The sequence below is a fragment of the Salvelinus namaycush genome, chromosome 5, assembly GCF_016432855.1.
Source record: "Salvelinus namaycush isolate Seneca chromosome 5, SaNama_1.0, whole genome shotgun sequence".
NCBI lineage: Eukaryota > Metazoa > Chordata > Actinopteri > Salmoniformes > Salmonidae > Salvelinus > Salvelinus namaycush.
Genome location: NC_052311.1, coordinates 73052684 through 73074528, shown reverse-complemented (window position 1 = coordinate 73074528; position 21845 = coordinate 73052684). Strand labels below are relative to the sequence as shown.

The window sequence follows — 21845 nt, the reverse complement described above, 5'->3', positions numbered from 1 at the left end:
CTTTGGTGACAGAACGGATGGCACTGTGATAGACTGCATCCAATTTGCTGAGTAGAGTGTTGGGGGCTATTTTGTAAATGACATCGCCGAAGTCATGGATCGGTAGGATGGTCAGTTTTACGAGGGTATGTTTGCCAGCATGAGTGAAGGAGGCTTTGTTGCGAAATAGGAAGCCGATTCTAGATTTAATTTTGGATTGGAGATGCTTAATGTGAGTCTGGAAGGAGAGTTTACAGTCTAGCCAGACACCTAGGCATTTGTAGTTGTCCACATCTTTTAAGTCAGAAAATGGTGTCGTCTGCATAGAGGTGGATCAGAGAATCACCAGCAGCAAGAGCAACATCATTGATATATACAGAGAAAAGAGTCGGCCCGAGAATTGAACCCTGTGGTACCCCCATAGAGACTGCCAGAGGTCCGGTCAACAGGCCCTCCGATTTGACACACTGAACTCTGTCTGAGAAGTAGTTGGTGAACCAGGCGAGGCAGTCATTTGAGAAACCAAGGCTATCGAGTCTCCCGATGAGGATGTGGTAATGTGTCCTCTTATAGCACCACATAACCAGTTAGTTTAGAGGGGGAGGGGAGGGCGTCAGGGTAATGTGTCCTCTTATAGCACCACATAACCAGTTAGTTTAGAGGGGGAGGGGAGGGCGTCAGGGTAATGTGTCCTCTTATAGCACCACATAACCAGTTAGTTTAGAGGGGGAGGGGAGGGCGTCAGGGTAATGTGTTCTCTTATAGCACCACATAACCAGTTAGTTTAGAGGGGGAGGGGAGGGCGTCAGGGTAATGTGTCCTCTTATAGCACCACATAACCAGTTAGTTTAGAGGGGGAGGGGAGGGCGTCAGGGTAATGTGTCCCTATGTCCCTTTAGACTGTCCAGCAGCCAACACAACACAGTGAGAGGTTATTGTATGTACCTTTCATATGACCTCTTCTACACCTGGGGAAACTCTTTGATGTACTTTGTCTTTGCACACCTGCCCCCCCCCCCCCCCCCCCCCCCCCCCCCCCCCCCCTCGTTAACCACCCCGAGGGAAGTAGACAAGCTCAGTGGCTCCCCGGTGTCTCTACAGGGCTCTCTGTTGATCTCCGCTCACAGAAGGGAGGAGGAAGAGGAACAATGTTTTATTTTTTACATCCGTGACTTTTCACTGAACCAGTGAATTATAAAATGCCATGATCTTCCCTCTATCTGGGGATCTGATGCTTCTCTCCCTGTTCTCAATTATTATCATGTAGATGGGCAGTAGAAATGATTTAGCTGGTGTTATTAGTTCACGGCACATTCTTCTGAAGGCAGGAGGTGCTGGCAACAGTTCTGTAATTACATTCTAGCCTGTGATGTGGGGCTGAGCGAGGCTCGGGAGCCGTCTCGGACACATGAACTTTTGATACGACGAAGGGCATTAGGCACCTGGTTATCGTCTTCATCTCTCCGCCGCTGCTTTATAGCAAAACTATTAGAAAAACATCAGACTCTGAGGAGAGAAATACCTCACCTCTTATGAGAGATCTCTATGGGTCACTATGTCATCCAGTTTTTACTCCCTCTCATCCCTTTCATTCCTGTCTTCCCCCTACTACCCTCCCTCCCTCCCTCCCCTCCCTCCCTCCCCCCCTACCACCCTCCCTCCATCCCTACAGTACCTCCCTCCCTCCCTACAGTACCTCCCTCCATCCCTACAGTCTCTCCCTCCCTCCCCTCCCTCCCTCCCTCCCTCCCTCCATCCCTCCCTCCTTACAGTACCTCCCTCCCTACAGTACCTCCCTCCCCCTACTACCCTCCCTCCATCCCTCCCTCCCTACAGTACCTCCCTCCCTACAGTACCTCCCTCCCCCTACTACCCTCCCTCCATCCCTCCCTCCTTACAGTACCTCCCTCCCTACAGTACCTCCCTCCCCCTACTACCCTCCCTCCATCCCTCCCTCCCTACAGTACCTCCCTCCCCCTACTACCCTCCCTCCATCCCTCCCTCCCTACAGTACCTCCCTCCCTACAGTACCTCCCTCCCCCTACTTCCATCCCTCCCTCCCTACAGTACCTCCCTCCCCCTACTACCCTCCCTCCATCCCTCCCTCCCTACAGTACCTCCCTCCCTACAGTACCTCCCTCCCACTACTACCCTCCCTCCATCCCTCCCTCCCTACAGTACCTCCCTCCCCCTACTTCCATCCCTCCCTCCCTACAGTACCTCCCTCCCCCTACTACCCTCCCTCCATCCCTCCCTTCCTACAGTACCTCCCTCCCCCTACTACCCTCCCTCCATCCCTCCCTCCCTACAGTACCTCCCTCCCTACAGTACCTCCCTCCCACGACTACCCTCCCTCCATCCCTACAGTACCTCCCTCCCCCTACCTCCCTCCCTCCCCCTACCTCCCTCCCTCCCTACAGTACCACATTATACTCTAGGTAGTGTGGACCTAAACATCTCCCCACATTATACTCTAGGTAGTATGGACCTAAACATCTCCCCACATTATACTCTAGGTAGTATGGACCTGAACATCTCCCCACATTATTCTCTAGGTAGTGTGGACCTAAACATCTCCCCACATTATACTCTAGGTAGTGTGGACCTGAACATCTCCCCACATTATTCTCTAGGTAGTGTGGACCTAAACATCTCCCCACATTATACTCTAGGTAGTGTGGACCTAAACATCTCCCCACATTATACTCTAGGTAGTGTGGACCTAAACATCTCCCCACATTATACTCTAGGTAGTGTGGACCTAAACATCTCCCCACATTATCTCTAGGTAGTGTGGACCTAAACATCTCCCCACATTATTCTCTAGGTAGTGTGGACCTAAACATCTCCCCACATTATACTCTAGGTAGTGTGGACCTAAACATCTCCCCACATTATACTCTAGGTAGTGTGGACCTAAACATCTCCCCACATTATACTCTAGGTAGTGTGGACCTAAACATCTCCCCACATTATACTATAGGTAGTGTGGACCTAAACATCTCCCCACATTATACTATAGGTAGTGTGGACCTAAACATCTCCCCACATTATTCTCTAGGTAGTGTGGACCTAAACATCTCCCCACATTATTCTCTAGGTAGTGTGGACCTAAACATCTCCCCACATTATTCTCTAGGTAGTGTGGACCTAAACATCTCCCCACATTATACTCTAGGTAGTGTGGACCTAAACATCTCCCCACATTATTCTCTAGGTAGTGTGGACCTAAACATCTCCCCACATTATACTCTAGGTAGTGTGGACCTAAACATCTCCCCACATTATTCTATAGGTAGTGTGGACCTAAACATCTCCCCACATTATACCCTAGGTAGTGTGGACCTAAACATCTCCCCACATTATACTCTAGGTAGTATGGACCTGAACATCTCCCCACATTATACTCTAGGTAGTGTGGACCTGAACATCTCCCCACATTATTCTCTAGGTAGTGTGGACCTAAACATCTCCCCACATTATTCTCTAGGTAGTGTGGACCTAAACATCTCCCCACATTATACTCTAGGTAGTGTGGACCTAAACATCTCCCCACATTATTCTCTAGGTAGTGTGGACCTAAACATCTCCCCACATTATACTCTAGGTAGTGTGGACCTAAACATCTCCCCACATTATACTCTAGGTAGTATGGACCTGAACATCTCCCCACATTATACTCTAGGTAGTGTGGACCTGAACATCTCCCCACATTATTCTCTAGGTAGTGTGGACCTAAACATCTCCCCACATTATTCTCTAGGTAGTGTGGACCTAAACATCTCCCCACATTATACTCTAGGTAGTGTGGACCTAAACATCTCCCCACATTATTCTCTAGGTAGTGTGGACCTAAACATCTCCCCACATTATACTCTAGGTAGTGTGGACCTAAACATCTCCCCACATTATACTCTAGGTAGTGTGGACCTAAACATCTCCCCACATTATTCTCTAGGTAGTTTGGACCTAAACATCTCCCCACATTATTCTCTAGGTAGTGTGGACCTAAACATCTCCCCACATTATTCTCTAGGTAGTGTGGACCTAAACATCTCCCCACATTATTCTCTAGGTAGTGTGGACCTAAACATCTCCCCACATTATTCTATAGGTAGTGTGGACCTAAACATCTCCCCACATTATTCTCTAGGTAGTGTGGACCTAAACATCTCCCCACATTATTCTATAGGTAGTGTGGACCTAAACATCTCCCCACATTATTCTCTAGGTAGTGTGGACCTAAACATCTCCCCACATTATTCTATAGGTAGTGTGGACCTAAACATCTCCCGACATTATTCTCTAGGTAGTGTGGACCTAAACATCTCCCCACATTATACTCTAGGTAGTGTGGACCTAAACATCTCCCCACATTATACTCTAGGTAGTGTGGACCTAAACATCTCCCCACATTATTCTCTAGGTAGTGTGGACCTAAACATCTCCCCACATTATACTCTAGGTAGTGTGGACCTAAACATCTCCCCACATTATACCCTAGGTAGTGTGGACCTAAACATCTCCCCACATTATACTCTAGGTAGTGTGGACCTAAACATCTCCCCACATTATTCTCTAGGTAGTGTGGACCTAAACATCTCCCCACATTATTCTCTAGGTAGTGTGGACCTAAACATCTCCCCACATTATACTCTAGGTAGTGTGGACCTAAACATCTCCCCACATTATTCTCTAGGTAGTGTGGACCTAAACATCTCCCCACATTATTCTCTAGGTAGTGTGGACCTAAACATCTCCCCACATTATACTCTAGGTAGTGTGGACCTAAACATCTCCCCACATTATTCTATAGGTAGTGTGGACGTAAACATCTCCCCACATTATACTCTAGGTAGTGTGGACCTAAACATCTCCCCACATTATACTCTAGGTAGTGTGGACCTAAACATCTCCCCACATTATACTCTAGGTAGTGTGGACCTAAACATCTCCCCACATTATTCTCTAGGTAGTGTGGACCTAAACATCTCCCCACATTATACTCTAGGTAGTGTGGACCTAAACATCTCCCCACATTATACTCTAGGTAGTGTGGACCTGAACATCTCCCCACATTATTCTCTAGGTAGTGTGGACCTAAACATCTCCCCACATTATTCTCTAGGTAGTGTGGACCTAAACATCTCCCCACATTATTCTCTAGGTAGTGTGGACCTAAACATCTCCCCACATTATTCTATAGGTAGTGTGGACCTAAACATCTCCCCACATTATTCTCTAGGTAGTGTGGACCTAAACATCTCCCCACATTATTCTATAGGTAGTGTGGACCTAAACATCTCCCCACATTATTCTCTAGGTAGTGTGGACCTAAACATCTCCCCACATTATTCTATAGGTAGTGTGGACCTAAACATCTCCCCACATTATTCTCTAGGTAGTGTGGACCTAAACATCTCCCCACATTATTCTCTAGGTAGTGTGGACCTAAACATCTCCCCACATTATTCTCTAGGTAGTGTGGACCTAAACATCTCCCCACATTATTCTCTAGGTAGTTTGGACCTAAACATCTCCCCACATTATACTCTAGGTAGTGTGGACCTAAACATCTCCCCACATTATACTCTAGGTAGTGTGGACCTAAACATCTCCCCACATTATACTCTAGGTAGTGTGGACCTAAACATCTCCCCACATTATACTCTAGGTAGTGTGGACCTAAACATCTCCCCACATTATACTCTAGGTAGTGTGGACCTAAACATCTCCCCACATTATTCTCTAGGTAGTGTGGACCTAAACATCTCCCCACATTATACTCTAGGTAGTGTGGACCTAAACATCTCCCCACATTATTCTCTAGGTAGTGTGGACCTAAACATCTCCCCACATTATACTCTAGGTAGTGTGGACCTAAACATCTCCCCACATTATTCTCTAGGTAGTGTGGACCTAAACATCTCCCCACATTATTCTCTAGGTAGTGTGGACCTAAACATCTCCCCACATTATTCTCTAGGTAGTGTGGACCTAAACATCTCCCCACATCATTCTCTAGGTAGTGTGGACCTAAACATCTCCCCACATTATTCTCTAGGTAGTGTGGACCTAAACATCTCCCCACATTATACTCTAGGTAGTGTGGACCTAAACATCTCCCCACATTATTCTCTAGGTAGTGTGGACCTAAACATCTCCCCACATTATACTCTAGGTAGTGTGGACCTAAACATCTCCCCACATTATTCTCTAGGTAGTGTGGACCTAAACATCTCCCCACATTATTCTCTAGGTAGTGTGGACCTAAACATCTCCCCACATTATTCTCTAGGTAGTGTGGACCTAAACATCTCCCCACATTATTCTCTAGGTAGTGTGGACCTAAACATCTCCCCACATTATTCTCTAGGTAGTGTGGACCTAAACATCTCCCCACATTATTCTCTAGGTAGTGTGGACCTAAACATCTCCCCACATTATTCTATAGGTAGTGTGGACCTAAACATCTCCCCACATTATTCTCTAGGTAGTGTGGACCTAAACATCTCCCCACATTATTCTCTAGGTAGTGTGGACCTAAACATCTCCCCACATTATTCTCTAGGTAGTGTGGACCTAAACATCTCCCCACATTATTCTATAGGTAGTGTGGACCTAAACATCTCCCCACATTATTCTCTAGGTAGTGTGGACCTAAACATCTCCCCACATTATACTCTAGGTAGTGTGGACCTAAACATCTCCCCACATTATACTCTAGGTAGTGTGGACCTAAACATCTCCCCACATTATACTCTAGGTAGTGTGGACCTAAACATCTCCCCACATTATTCTCTAGGTAGTTTGGACCTAAACATCTCCCCACATTATTCTCTAGGTAGTGTGGACCTAAACATCTCCCCACATTATTCTCTAGGTAGTGTGGACCTAAACATCTCCCCACATTATTCTCTAGGTAGTGTGGACCTAAACATCTCCCCACATTATTCTATAGGTAGTGTGGACCTAAACATCTCCCCACATTATTCTATAGGTAGTGTGGACCTAAACATCTCCCCACATTATTCTATAGGTAGTGTGGACCTAAACATCTCCCCACATTATTCTCTAGGTAGTGTGGACCTAAACATCTCCCCACATTATTCTCTAGGTAGTGTGGACCTAAACATCTCCCCACATTATTCTCTAGGTAGTGTGGACCTAAACATCTCCCCACATTATACTCTAGGTAGTGTGGACCTAAACATCTCCCCACATTATACTCTAGGTAGTGTGGACCTAAACATCTCCCCACATTATTCTCTAGGTAGTGTGGACCTAAACATCTCCCCACATTATACTCTAGGTAGTGTGGACCTAAACATCTCCCCACATTATACCCTAGGTAGTGTGGACCTAAACATCTCCCCACATTATACTCTAGGTAGTGTGGACCTAAACATCTCCCCACATTATTCTCTAGGTAGTGTGGACCTAAACATCTCCCCACATTATACTCTAGGTAGTGTGGACCTAAACATCTCCCCACATTATTCTCTAGGTAGTGTGGACCTAAACATCTCCCCACATTATTCTCTAGGTAGTGTGGACCTAAACATCTCCCCACATTATACTCTAGGTAGTGTGGACCTAAACATCTCCCCACATTATTCTATAGGTAGTGTGGACCTAAACATCTCCCCACATTATACTCTAGGTAGTGTGGACCTAAACATCTCCCCACATTATACTCTAGGTAGTGTGGACCTAAACATCTCCCCACATTATTCTCTAGGTAGTGTGGACCTAAACATCTCCCCACATTATACTCTAGGTAGTGTGGACCTAAACATCTCCCCACATTATACTCTAGGTAGTGTGTCTCCTTCATCCCTCCGTTTCTCTCCCCCTCCATCCCTCCGTTTCTCTACTCCTCCATCCCTCCGTTTCTCTACCCCTCCATCCCTCCGTTTCTCTACCCCTCCATCCCTCCGTTTCTCTACCCCTCCATCCCTCCGTTTCTCTACCCCTTCATCCCTCCGTTTCTCTACTCCTCCATCCCTCCGTTTCTCTACTCCTCCATCCCTCCGTTTCTCTACCCCTTCATCCCTCCGTTTCTCTACTCCTCCATCCCTCCATTTCTCTCCTCCTCCATCCCTCCGTTTCTCTCCTCCTTCATCCCTCCGTTTCTTTACTCCTCCATCCCTCCGTTTCTCTACCCCTTCATCCCTCCGTTTCTCTACTCTTCCATCCCTCCGTTTCTCTACTCCTCCATCCCTCCGTTTCTCTACTCCTTCATCCCTCCGTTTCTCTACTCTTCCATCCCTCCGTTTCTTTACTCCTCCATCCCTCCGTTTCTCTACCCCTTCATCCCTCCGTTTCTCTACTCTTCCATCCCTCCGTTTCTCTACTCTTCCATCCCTCCGTTTCTCTACTCCTCCATCCCTCCGTTTCTCTACTCCTTCATCCCTCCGTTTCTCTACTCCTTCATCCCTCCGTTTCTCTACTCCTCCATCCCTCCGTTTCTCTCCTCCTTCATCCCTCCGTTTCTCTACTCCTCCATCCCTCCGTTTCTCTCCTCCTTCATCCCTCCGTTTCTCTACTCCTCCATCCCTCCGTTTCTCTACCCCTCCATCCCTCCGTTTCTCTACCCCTCCATCCCTTCCGTTTCTCTACTCCTTCATCCCTCCGTTTCTCTCCTCCTTCATCCCTCCATCCCACCCAGGGGTCTTATCTCCTCTTTTTTGTCCTGTAACAGTGGAAATCAATGGAAATCATAACCCTGTGTGTGTGTGTCTCACGTGTTCTTCCTATAGCCTATAATGTAATATATTCTGGTTGTTTTGTGAAGAAGTGTTTGCCTGACTGACTTGTATGTCTGTGTGTTACGTGTGAAGGTCACTCAGTGTCCTGACTAGTATTTCTGTATGTTATGTGTGAAGGTCACTCGGTGTCCTGACTAGTATTTCTGTATGTTATGTGTGAAGGTCACTCGGTGTCCTGACTAGTATTTCTGTGTGTTACGTGTGAAGGTCACTCGGTGTCCTGACTTGTATGTCTGTGTGTTACGTGTGAAGGTCACTCGGTGTCCTGACTAGTATTTCTGTGTGTTACGTGTGAAGGTCACTCGGTGTCCTGACTAGTATTTGTGTGTGTTACGTGTGAAGGTCACTCGGTGTCCTGACTAGTATTTGTGTGTGTTACGTGTGAAGGTCACTCGGTGTCCTGACTAGTATTTCTGTGTGTTACGTGTGAAGGTCACTCGGTGTCCTGACTAGTATTTGTGTGTGTTACCTGTGAAGGTCACTCGGTGTCCTGACTAGTATGTCTGTGTGTTACGTGTGAAGGTCACTCGGGGTCCTGACTAGTATTTCTGTGTGTTACGTGTGAAGGTCACTCGGGGTCCTGACTAGTATTTCTGTGTGTTACGTGTGAAGGTCACTCGGTGTCCTGACTAGTATTTCTGTGTGTTACGTGTGAAGGTCACTCGGTGTCCTGACTAGTATTTCTGTGTGTTACGTGTGAAGGTCACTCGGTGTCCTGACTAGTATTTCTGTGTGTTACGTGTGAAGGTCACTCGGTGTCCTGACTAGTATTTGTGTGTGTTACGTGTGAAGGTCACTCGGTGTCCTGACTTGTATGTCTGTGTGTTACGTGTGACGGTCACTCGGTGTCCTGACTAGTATTTGTGTGTGTTACGTGTGACGGTCACTCGGTGTCCTGACTAGTATTTCTGTGTGTTACGTGTGAAGGTCACTCGGTGTCCTGACTAGTATGTCTGTGTGTTATGTGTGAAGGTCACTCAGTGTCCTGACTAGTATTTCTGTGTGTTATGCGTGAAGGTCACTCGGTGTCCTGACTAGTATTTATGTGTGTTACGTGTGAAGGTCACTCGGTGTCCTGCCTAGTATTTGTGTGTGTTGTGTGTGAAGGTCACTCGGTGTCCTGACTAGTATTTGTGTGTGTTACGTGTGAAGGTCACTCAGTGTCCTGACTAGTATTTATGTGTGTTATGTGTGAAGGTCACTCGGTGTCCTGACTAGTATGTCTGTGTGTTACGTGTGAAGGTCACTCGGTGTCCTGACTAGTATTTATGTGTGTTATGTGTGAAGGTCACTCTGTGTCCTGACTAGTATTTATGTGTGTTACGTGTGAAGGTCACTCAGTGTCCTGACTAGTATTTCTGTGTGTTACGTGTGAAGGCCACTCGGTGTCCTGACTAGTATGTCTGTGTGTTACGTGTGAAGGTCACTCGGTGTCCTGACTAGTATTTATGTGTGTTACGTGTGAAGGTCACTCGGTGTCCTGACTAGTATGTCTGTGTGTTACGTGTGAAGGTCACCCGGTGTCCTGACTAGTATTTGTGTGTGTTACGTGTGAAGGTCACTCGGTGTCCTGACTAGTATGTCTGTGTGTTACGTGTGAAGGTCACTCGGTGTCCTGACTAGTATTTGTGTGTGTTATGTGTGAAGGTCACTCTGTGTCCTGACTAGTATTTATGTGTGTTACGTGTGAAGGTCACTCGGTGTCCTGACTAGTATTTGTGTGTGTTATGTGTGAAGGTCACTCGGTGCGTCTGCTGGGTCAGAAGAAGAACAACGGGAAGCGTCTCGGCGGTGCCAGACTGGATCTGCCCAAGATTAGAAAGAATCCTCTGATCGAGATCATATCGATCAATACAGGGTAAGCTGCTACACACACACACACACACACACACACACACACACACACACACACACACACACACACACACACACACACACACACACACACACACACAGGTAGCCGGCGACAAACGGGGGGAGGCCAGAGGTAGCTAGCTAGACCAGTGACTGGCTGGCCTCGTCGCTCAGACCAGTGACTGGCTGGCCTCATCGCTCAGACCAGTGACTGGCTGGCATCGTCACTCAGACCAGTGACTGGCTGGCATCGTCACTCAGACCAGTGACTGGCTGGCATCGTCACTCAGACCAGTGACTGGCTGGCCTCGTCGCTCAGACCAGTGACTGGCTGGCCTCGTCGCTCAGACCAGTGACTGGCTGGCCTCGTCGCTCAGACCAGTGACTGGCTGGCCTCGTCACTCAGACCAGTGACTGGCTGGCATCGTCGCTCAGACCAGTGACTGGCTGGCCTCGTCACTCAGACCAGTGACTGGCTGGCCTCGTTGCTCAGACCAGTGCCCGGCTGGCCTCATCGCTCAGACTAGGGGGTGGACACTTGAAATGGAAGACTTCCTCATGGCAACATAGAGGGGGGTTTCCACATTTCCTTGACAACAACAATCACAATGACCTGTTCATTGAATAGTGCTGTTGCCCAATACCTACAAACCTGGTCATATTCCAGGCCAGTAACCAGTAATACATTGTTAAGGTCTGAGGAATTCAGACCTTGACTCAGATTCAGACAGACAGACAGAGAGACAGAGAGACAGACAGAGAGACAGACAGAGAGACAGACAGAGAGACAGACAGAGAGACAGACAGAGAGACAGACAGAGAGACAGACAGAGAGACAGACACAGAGAGAGAGAGAGACAGACAGAGAGACAGATGCAGAGAGAGACAGATGCAGAGAGAGACAGATGCAGAGAGAGACAGATGCAGAGAGGGAGAGAGGGAGAGAGATACGACCCTGCAGGTAGCCATAATAAGACATTTGTCTATTCCTTTGGAATGTTTGTGAGTGTGATTTTTATTTTGTTTATTTCACTTGCTTTGGCAATGTAAACATATGTTTCCCATGTTAATAAAACCCCTTGAATTGAGGCAAACATAATTTATCCCCCCCTCTGTGGGACATGGAGCACCCACCTCCTCTCTCTGTGGGACATGGATCACCCACCTCTCTCTGTGGGACATGGATCACCCACTTCCTCTCTCTGTGGGACATGTAGCACCCACCTCCTCTCTCTGTGGGACATGGAGCACCCACCTCCTCTCTCTGTGGGACATGGAGCACCCACCTCCTCTCTCTGTGGGACATGGAGCACTCACCTCCTCTCTCTGTGGGACATGGAGCACCCACCTCCTCTCTCTGTGGGACATGGAGCACCCACCTCCTCTCTCTGTGGGACATGGAGCACCCAGCTCCTCTCTCTCTGGGATGTAGACCCCCCCCTTTAACCATGCTGCTTCTCTTCTCCCCACCATAACCCTGGCTAAGTGTTATTCATCTCATGAAACATTGATGTGGTTTTCTGTTTGAATACAGAGGAATCCCATGAGGGTTTGATATACAGGCTGGGCCTTCTGACCCAGTAGTACACACATCCATCTGCAAAACAAACACATTTTATCCTCTAACATTCACACAGTCCTGTATAACTAACCTTGTGGGGACGCACAATTCAGTCCCATTCAAAATCCTGTTTACCCTAACCTTAACCCCTAACCTTAACCCCTAAACCTAACCTTAACCCCTAAACCTAAATCCCCTATAAATAGCATTTGACCTTGTGGTCCCCACAAGTATAGTTAAACACGTCCACACACACAGACACACACCACAGATTAGTGATATTGATGCATTGAAAAGCCCAGAGGGTACAGAAGGTGTTTTGATGTTTCCAGAGGAGGAAAGCAACCAGGGGCCCCACATGACAGCGCTGAGCTGCAACATCACGCCGTGTCGGTTGGCTGGGAGGCAGAATGACATTGAATTCTCAGGAGATGTTGAATATTTGATAAGTGAGTGAGCGGTAGGTAGGTTTAGAAAGCAGTGTCGAATCACCCTCCCATCCTGCAGCTTGAACAGGATCAATTTTACAGCCTCCCTTCATCCCCCTCCTCTCCCCCCGTCCCCCGTCTCCTCCCCCCGTCCGTCCCCCCTTTTCCCCCCGTCTCCCCCCCCGTCTGTCCCCCGTCTCCTCCCCCCGTGCGTCCCCCATCTCCTCCCCCCGTGCGTCCCCCGTCTCCTCCCCCCGTGCGTCCCCCGTCTCCTCCCCCCGTCCGCCCCCCCCTCCCCCCCGTCCGTCCCCCCTCTCCCCCCCTCTCCCCCCCCGTCTCCTCCCCCCGTCCGTCCCCCGTCCGTCCCCCCTCTCCCCCCCGTCCGTCCCCCCTCTCCCCCCCGTCCGTCCCCCCTCTCCCCCCCGTCCGTCCCCCGTCTCCTCCCCCCGTCCGTCCCCCGTCCGTCCCCCCTCTCCCCCCCCGTCCGTCCCCCCTCTCCCCCCCCGTCCGTCCCCCCTCTCCCCCCCGTCCGTCCCCCGTCTCCTCCCCCCGTCCGTCCCCCGTCTCCCCCTCTGTTGGTGTTTACAGGGCTACCTTTCCTCCTCACACGGGTTCCAACATCAATGGGGTTGTTAATGTTTAATGGAAAAGGCTAATTTCATCAGTTTGAATCAGGAAGGGCCTGTTGTGATTCCTCTCAGGGAATTACCTCAGAGGACCTGGCTTTATCTGCTTTACTTTTATGTTTTAAGTGAAAGGGTGGTATGCACTTACACACACACACACACACACACACACACACACACACACACACACACACACACACACACACACACACACACACACACACACACACAGTTACGACCCACTCAGTGGAGGTCAGAATCTGCTGTTTGTAGACAGCCAGAGCAGAGAGAGAAGCCTGTATGTTGTGTGTGTGTGTGTGTGTGTGTGTGTGTGTGTGTGTGTGTGTGTGTGTGTGTGTGTGTGTGTGTGTGTGTGTGTGTGTGTGTGTGTGTGTGTGTGTGTGTGTGTGTTGTAAAGAACAGCCTGTTAAACCTCTGCTTCATGTCCAGAGCTCTGACCTTTGACCCCCCCTAGGTGAGTCAGAGGAATCCATGCATGTCTCTCTGTATGTGTAGGGAAACAGTGGGGCCTTGTCATTAGGCAGACCAACACATGCAATACTCTTAACCGTCCTCTGCTCAACCCTGCCAACTGATTGGTGCCTGGGGGTACAAAGACTGTGTCATCAACCCTGAAAGTTCCAGAATTCTGGTGAGAAATGGCAGCCATCTTGGTCAGGGAGAAATCCAAACCAGTCTCATTGGAATGAATGTCAGTAGAGTCTGTGAGTGCTATTTTATATGATACTAGAACAGTCCTTGTTGCGTTTACAACGAGTCTAAATCCCGTCATCGGCTGATGTCAGCCGGTTTATGTCTGTGGGTCGACTGCCTTTGTTTGAATGGAACGTTGGCATATCGGCAGCTAATTAGAAAATGTAATGGAATCATTCCTCTAAAACTGGCTAACAAACACATACAGTGCAGATACAATCTTCAAATTCTTTATTTTACATTATCTTATCACAGCACTGGAAAACCATGGTTTACTAACTCCCTGACAAACATGGCTTTATCTTGTCATAAGAAGGTTCATGACCAATCTAGTATTATAACTGGTTCTTAAAATATATATATATATTTCACCTTTATTTAACCAGGTAGACCAGTTGAGAACAAGTTCTCATTTACAACTGCGACCTGGACAAGATAAAGCAAAGCGGTGCGACACAAACAACAACACAGAGTTACACATACAAAAACATACAGTCAATAACACAATAGAAAAAAAGTCTATATACAGCATGTGCAAATGAGGTAGGATAAGGGAGGTAAGGCAATAAATAGGCCATGGTGGCAAAATAATTACAATATACCAATTAAACACTGGAGTGGTAGATGTGCAGAAGATGAATGTGCAAGTAGAGATACTGAGATGCAAAGGAGCATAATAACGATATAACAACATGGTGATGAGGTAGGTTCTTCCTCTCTGTGATCGTTAGTCAGTGTGTACTCTAAGGGTCCTGCTCAATGGACGACCTCAGATTAGTCTAAAACACATTCGGTTAATTAAACCGTAAGCTCCAGACACAAACATCATAGTGTAAACATTGTCTAGTGCAGACAGGAAGTGTTGCCAGGCAACACGTGGGTTTGTGTGTGCCAGCCATCCAGCCAGTGTGCGTGTGTCTGCATTGAGTGGAGTCCCCTCATGGATACCTAGAGAGACAAGGTTCCTCCCTCTCGGTGTCTGACGGCTGGCAGACCTACCCCAGAGACTCGGGGGATGTGTGTGACTGTGTTCATGCATCCCTGGGAGACCATGGGGGGGGGGGGGAATCAGTCGCTGTCTTTGACGTGGTACCTTTTAATCTGTGGTTTTGTAGAACAACGCTGAGCAACCTCCTCACCCAGCAGCACCACTGGTTAATTAGACACTTCTCCCCCTACTCTCTCTCTCTCTTTGTGTGGTTTGTGTTTGTGTGTAGACTCTTTTTCTGGTTGTCAGGGGAAATGGAAAGATGGCCTATGGATGTTCTGGTTGTCAGGGGAAATGGAAAGAGATCCTGTGGTTGTTCTGGTTGTCAGGGGAAATGGAAAGAGAGCCTGTGGTTGTCAGGGGAAATGGAAAGAGAGCCTGTGGATGTTCTGGTTGTCAGGGGAAATGGAAAGAGAGCCTGTGGTTGTTCTGGTTGTCAGGGGAAATGGAAAGAGAGCCTGTGGATGTTCAGGGGAAATGGAAAGAGAGCCTGTGGATGTTCAGGGGAAATGGAAAGAGAGCCTGTGGATGTTCTGGTTGTCAGGGGAAACGGAAAGAGAGCCTGTGGATGTTCAGGGGAAATGGAAAGAGAGCCTGTGGATGTTCTGGTTGTCAGGGGAAACGGAAAGAGAGCCTGTGGATGTTCTGGTTGTCAGGGGAAACGGAAAGAGAGCCTGTGGATGTTCTGGTTGTCAGGGGAAACGGAAAGAGAGATCTAGTTTCAGACCAGTATGTAGGGGGATCTAGTTTCAGGCCAGTATGTAGGGGGATCTAGTTTCAGACCAGTATGTAGGGGGATCTAGTTTCAGACCAGTATGTAGGGGGATCTAGTTTCAGACCAGTATGTAGGGGGATCTAGTTTCAGACCAGTATGTAGGGGGGGGATCTAGTTTCAGACGAGTATGTAGGGGATCTAGTTTCAGACTAGTATGTAGGGGGATCTAGTTTCAGACCAGTATGTAGGGGGATCTAGTTTCAGACCAGTATGTAGGGGGATCTAGTTTCATACCAGTATGTAGAGGATCTAGTTTCAGACGAGTATGTAGGGGGATCTAGTTTCAGACCAGTATGTAGAGGATCTAGTTTCAGACCAGTATGTAGAGGATCTAGTTTCAGACCAGTATGTAGGGGGATCTAGTTTCAGGCCAGTATGTAGAGGGATCTAGTTCCAGACCAGTATGTAGGGGGATCTAGTTTCAGGCCAGTATGTAGAGGATCTAGTTTCAGACCAGTATGTAGGGGGATCTAGTTTCAGGCCAGTATGTAGAGGATCTAGTTTCAGACCAGTATGTAGGGGATCTAGTTTCAGGCCAGTATGTAGGGGATCTAGTTTCAGACCAGTATGTAGGGGATCTAGTTTCAGACCAGTATGTAGGGGATCTAGTTTCAGGCCAGTATGTAGAGGATCTAGTTTCAGACCAGTATGTAGGGGGGATCTAGTTTCAGGCCAGTATGTAGAGGATCTAGTTTCAGACCAGTATGTAGGGGATCTAGTTTCAGACCAGTATCTAGGGGATCTAGTTTCAGGCCAGTATGTAGGGGATCTAGTTTCAGACCAGTATGTAGGGGGATCTAGTTTCAGGCCAGTATGTAGAGGATCTAGTTTCAGACCAGTATGTAGGGGGATCTAGTTTCAGACCAGTATGTAGGGGGATCTAGTTTCAGACCAGTATGTAGGGGATCTAGTTTCAGACCAGTATGTAGGGGATCTAGTTTCAGGCCAGTATGTAGGGGATCTAGTTTCAGACCAGTATGTAGGGGATCTAGTTTCAGGCCAGTATGTAGAGGATCTAGTTTCAGGCCAGTATGTAGAGGATCTAGTTTCAGGCCAGTATGTAGAGGATCTAGTTTCAGACCAGTATGTAGGGGATCTAGTTTCAGACCAGTATGTAGGGGATCTAGTTTCAGGCCAGTATGTAGGGGATCTAGTTTCAGGCCAGTATGTAGGGGATCTAGTTTCAGACCAGTATGTAGAGGATCTAGTTTCAGACCAGTATGTAGGGGGATCTAGTTTCAGACCAGTATGTAGGGGGATCTAGTTTCAGACCAGTATGTAGGGGATCTAGTTTCAGACCAGTATGTAGGGGATCTAGTTTCAGACCAGTATGTAGGGGATCTAGTTTCAGACCAGTATGTAGGGGATCTAGTTTCAGGCCAGTATGTAGGGGATCTAGTTTCAGACCAGTATGTAGAGGATCTAGTTTCAGACCAGTATGTAGGGGGATCTAGTTTCAGACCAGTATGTAGGGGGATCTAGTTTCAGACCAGTATGTAGGGGATCTAGTTTCAGACCAGTATGTAGGGGGATCTAGTTTCAGACCAGTATGTAGGGGGATCTAGTTTCAGGCCAGTATGTAGGGGATCTAGTTTCAGACCAGTATGTAGGGGATCTAGTTTCAGACCAGTATGTAGGGGATCTAGTTTCAGGCCAGTATGTAGAGGATCTAGTTTCAGACCAGTATGTAGGGGGATCTAGTTTCAGACCAGTATGTAGGGGGATCTAGTTTCAGACCAGTATGTAGGGGATCTAGTTTCAGACCAGTATGTAGGGGATCTAGTTTCAGGCCAGTATGTAGGGGATCTAGTTTCAGACCAGTATGTAGGGGATCTAGTTTCAGGCCAGTATGTAGAGGATCTAGTTTCAGGCCAGTATGTAGAGGATCTAGTTTCAGGCCAGTATGTAGAGGATCTAGTTTCAGACCAGTATGTAGGGGATCTAGTTTCAGACCAGTATGTAGGGGATCTAGTTTCAGGCCAGTATGTAGGGGATCTAGTTTCAGGCCAGTATGTAGGGGATCTAGTTTCAGACCAGTATGTAGAGGATCTAGTTTCAGACCAGTATGTAGGGGGATCTAGTTTCAGACCAGTATGTAGGGGGATCTAGTTTCAGACCAGTATGTAGGGGATCTAGTTTCAGACCAGTATGTAGGGGGATCTAGTTTCAGACCAGTATGTAGGGGGATCTAGTTTCATACCAGTATGTAGGGGATCTAGTTTCACTTAGGGGAATAGAGGAATATTATCTGCACACAGAAGTAAAACATGTATTTAACTGCTGATAAGGGGACTCTGCAGTTTTTGACTTAATGACTTAATTCCATTGTTCTCTTGGGCGATGTTATTTTCATTTAGTAATAAAATAATGAAACCTGTAGGCCTGTAGATTAGAATATGAAAGCAAAATAGATTGTCTAGGTCCATCACACACTGGTACTTATTCACATTAATCCCACTATGTTTTCTTTTTTTTGGGGGGGGGGGGGGGGGGTTTACCAGATTTGGGTCAAATGTCTGGGATTTACCTCAATAATCTTTGATTTATACTTGTGCTGATCAACCGCTGAATGAAATGCTCTCTTTAATGCTCCTAGTATGGTCTTAGTATGGGCCTGCTTTGTCAAAGGTCCCAAATGGCACCCTATTCCCTATGTAGTGGACTAAATGACACCCTATTCCCTATGTAGTGGACTAAATGACACCCTATTCCCTATGTAGTGGACTAAATGACACCCTATTCCCTATTTAGTGGACTAAATGGCACCCTATTCCCTATGTAGTGGACTAAATGGCACCCTGTTCCCTATGTAGGGGACTACTGTTGACCAGGGCCCTATGTAGGGGACTACTGTTGACCAGGGCCCTATGTAGTGGACTACTGTTGACCAGGGCCCTATGTAGGGGACTACTGTTGACCAGGGGACTACTGTTGACCAGGGCCCTATGTAGGGGACTACTGGTGACCAGGGCCCTATGTAGGGGACTACTGTTGACCAGGGCCCTATGTAGAGCACTACTGTTGACCAGGGCCCTATGTAGTTCACTACTGTTGACCAGGGCCCTATGTAGAGCACTACTGTTGACCAGGGCCCTATGTAGAGCACTACTGTTGACCAGGGCCCTATGTAGAGCACTACTGTTGACCAGGGCCCTATGTAGTTCACTACTGTTGACCAGGGCCCTATGTAGAGCACTACTGTTGACCAGGGCCCTATGTAGGGGACTACTGTTGACCAGGGCCCTATGTAGGGGACTACTGGTGACCAGGGCCCTATGTAGGGGACTACTGCCCCGTTTCATACTGCCCCGTTTCATACTGCCACGTTTCATACAGCCCCGTGTCATACCGCCCCGTGTCATACCGCCCCGTGTCATACCGCCCCGTGTCATACTGCCCCGTGTCATACCGCCCCGTGTCATACCGCCCCGTGTCATACTGCCCCGTTTCATACTGACCCGTTTCATACTGCCCCGTGTCATACTGCCCCGTGTCATACTGCCACGTTTCATACTGACCCGTTTCATACTGCCACGTTTCATACTGCCACGTTTCATACTGCCACGTTTCATACTGCCACGTTTCATACTGACCCGTTTCATACCGCCCCGTGTCATACCGCCCCGTGTCATACTGACCCGTTTCATACTGCCACGTTTCATACTGACCCGTTTCATACTGCCACGTTTCATACTGACCCGTTTCATACTGCCACGTTTCATACTGCCACGTTTCATACTGACCCGTTTCATACTGCCACGTTTCATACGCCCCTTCAACTTGGAAAATAGCTTTAAAGCACACAGTATAGTTGTCGAACACGATTGTTTATTAAGCGTAATTTTTCCTTAACACGCCCCCCCCCCCCCCCTTCCCCAAACACTGACGAGATGAGTCCAGTTTCTGTCTCAAAGTACACGACCCTGTCCTCCTTCAATATATCTGCCCCTGCCTTCAATCATAATATCCCACTGACTGTATCCTCCCTGCCTTCAATCATAATATCCCACTGACTGTGTCCTCCCTGCCTTCAGTAATAATATCCCACTGACTGTATCCTCCCTGCCTTCAGTAATAATATCCCACTGACTGTATCCTCCCTGCCTTCAATAATAATATCCCACTGACTGTATCCTCCCTGCCTTCAGTAATAATATCCCACTGACTGTATCCTCCCTGCCTTCAGTAATAATATCCCACTGACTGTATCCTCCCTGCCTTCAGTAATAATATCCCACTGACTGTATCCTCCCTGTCTTCAATCATAATATCCCACTGACTGTACCCTCCCTGCCTTCAGTAATAATATCCCACTGACTGTATCCTCCCTGCCTTCAATAATAATATCCCACTGACTGTATCCTCCCTGCCTTCAGTAATAATATCCCACTGACTGTATCCTCCCTGCCTTCAGTAATAATATCCCACTGACTGTATCCTCCCTGTCTTCAATGATAATATCCCACTGACTGTATCCTCCCTGCCTTCAGTAATAATATCCCAATGACTGTATCCTCCCTGCCTTCAATAATAATATCCCACTGACTGTATCCTCCCTGCCTTCAATAATAATATCCCACTGACTGTATCCTCCCTGCCTTCAGTAATAATATCCCACTGACTGTATCCTCCCTGTCTTCAATGATAATATCCCACTGACTGTATCCTCCCTGCCTTCAGTAATAATATCCCACTGACTGTATCCTCCCTGCCTTCAGTAATAATATCCCAATGACTGTATCCTCCCTGCCTTCAGTAATAATATCCCACTGACTGTATCCTCCCTGCCTTCAATAATAATATCCCACTGACTGTATCCTCCCTGCCTTCAATAATAATATCCCACTGACTGTATCCTCCCTGCCTTCAATAATAATATCCCACTGACTGTATCCTCCCTGCCTTCAATAATAATATCCCACTGACTGTATCCTCCCTGCCTTCAGTAATAATATCCCACTGACTGTATCCTCCCTGCCTTCAATGATAATATCCCACTGACTGTATCCTCCCTGCCTTCAGTAATAATATCCCACTGACTGTATCCTCCCTGCCTTCAATAATAATATCCCACTGACTGTATCCTCCCTGTCTTCAATAATAATATCCCACTGACTGTATCCTCCCTGCCTTCAGTAATAATATCCCACTGACTGTATCCTCCCTGCCTTCAGTAATAATATCCCACTGACTGTATCCTCCCTGTCTTCAATGATAATATCCCACTGACTGTATCCTCCCTGCCTTCAGTAATAATATCCCACTGACTGTATCCTCCCTGCCTTCAGTAATAATATCCCACTGACTGTATCCTCCCTGTCTTCAATCATAATATCCTACTGACTGTATCCTCCCTGCCTTCAATAATAATATCCCACTGACTGTATCCTCCCTGCCTTCAGTAATAATATCCCACTGACTGTATCCTCCCTGCCTTCAGTAATAATATCCCACTGACTGTATCCTCCCTGTCTTCAATGATAATATCCCACTGACTGTATCCTCCCTGCCTTCAGTAATAATATCCCACTGACTGTATCCTCCCTGCCTTCAGTAATAATATCCCACTGACTGTATCCTCCCTGCCTTCAATGATAATATCCCACTGACTGTATCCTCCCTGCCTTCAGTGATAATATCCCACTGACTGTATCCTCCCTGCCTTCAATGATAATATCCCACTGACTGTATCCTCCCTGCCTTCAGTAATAATATCCCACTGACTGTATCCTCCCTGCCTTCAATAATAATATCCCACTGACTGTATCCTCCCTGCCTTCAGTAATAATATCCCACTGACTGTATCCTCCCTGCCTTCAATAATAATATCCCACTGACTGTATCCTCCCTGCCTTCAGTAATAATATCCCACTGACTGTATCCTCCCTGCCTTCAGTAATAATATCCCACTGACTGTATCCTCCCTGCCTTCAGTAATAATATCCCACTGACTGTATCCTCCCTGCCTTCAGTAATAATATCCCACTGACTGTATCCTCCCTGCCTTCAGTAATAATATCCCACTGACTGTATCCTCCCTGCCTTCAATAATAATATCCCACTGACTGTATCCTCCCTGCCTGCAATAATAATATCCCACTGACTGTATCCTCCCTGCCTTCAGTAATAATATCCCACTGACTGTATCC

At 47.5% G+C, this 21845-nt stretch overlaps 1 protein-coding gene across 1 annotated transcript in view; it reads left to right on the top strand.

Annotated features, from left to right (window-relative positions):
* Positions 1-21845, top strand: part of LOC120047348 (threonylcarbamoyladenosine tRNA methylthiotransferase-like) — a 317214-nt gene that overhangs the window by 209791 nt on the left and 85578 nt on the right. Inside the window, exon 7 of the mRNA XM_038992872.1 lies at positions 10488-10608. Coding sequence (XP_038848800.1) covers positions 10488-10608 — 121 coding nt within the window. The remainder of the gene's footprint in view (positions 1-10487; positions 10609-21845) is intronic.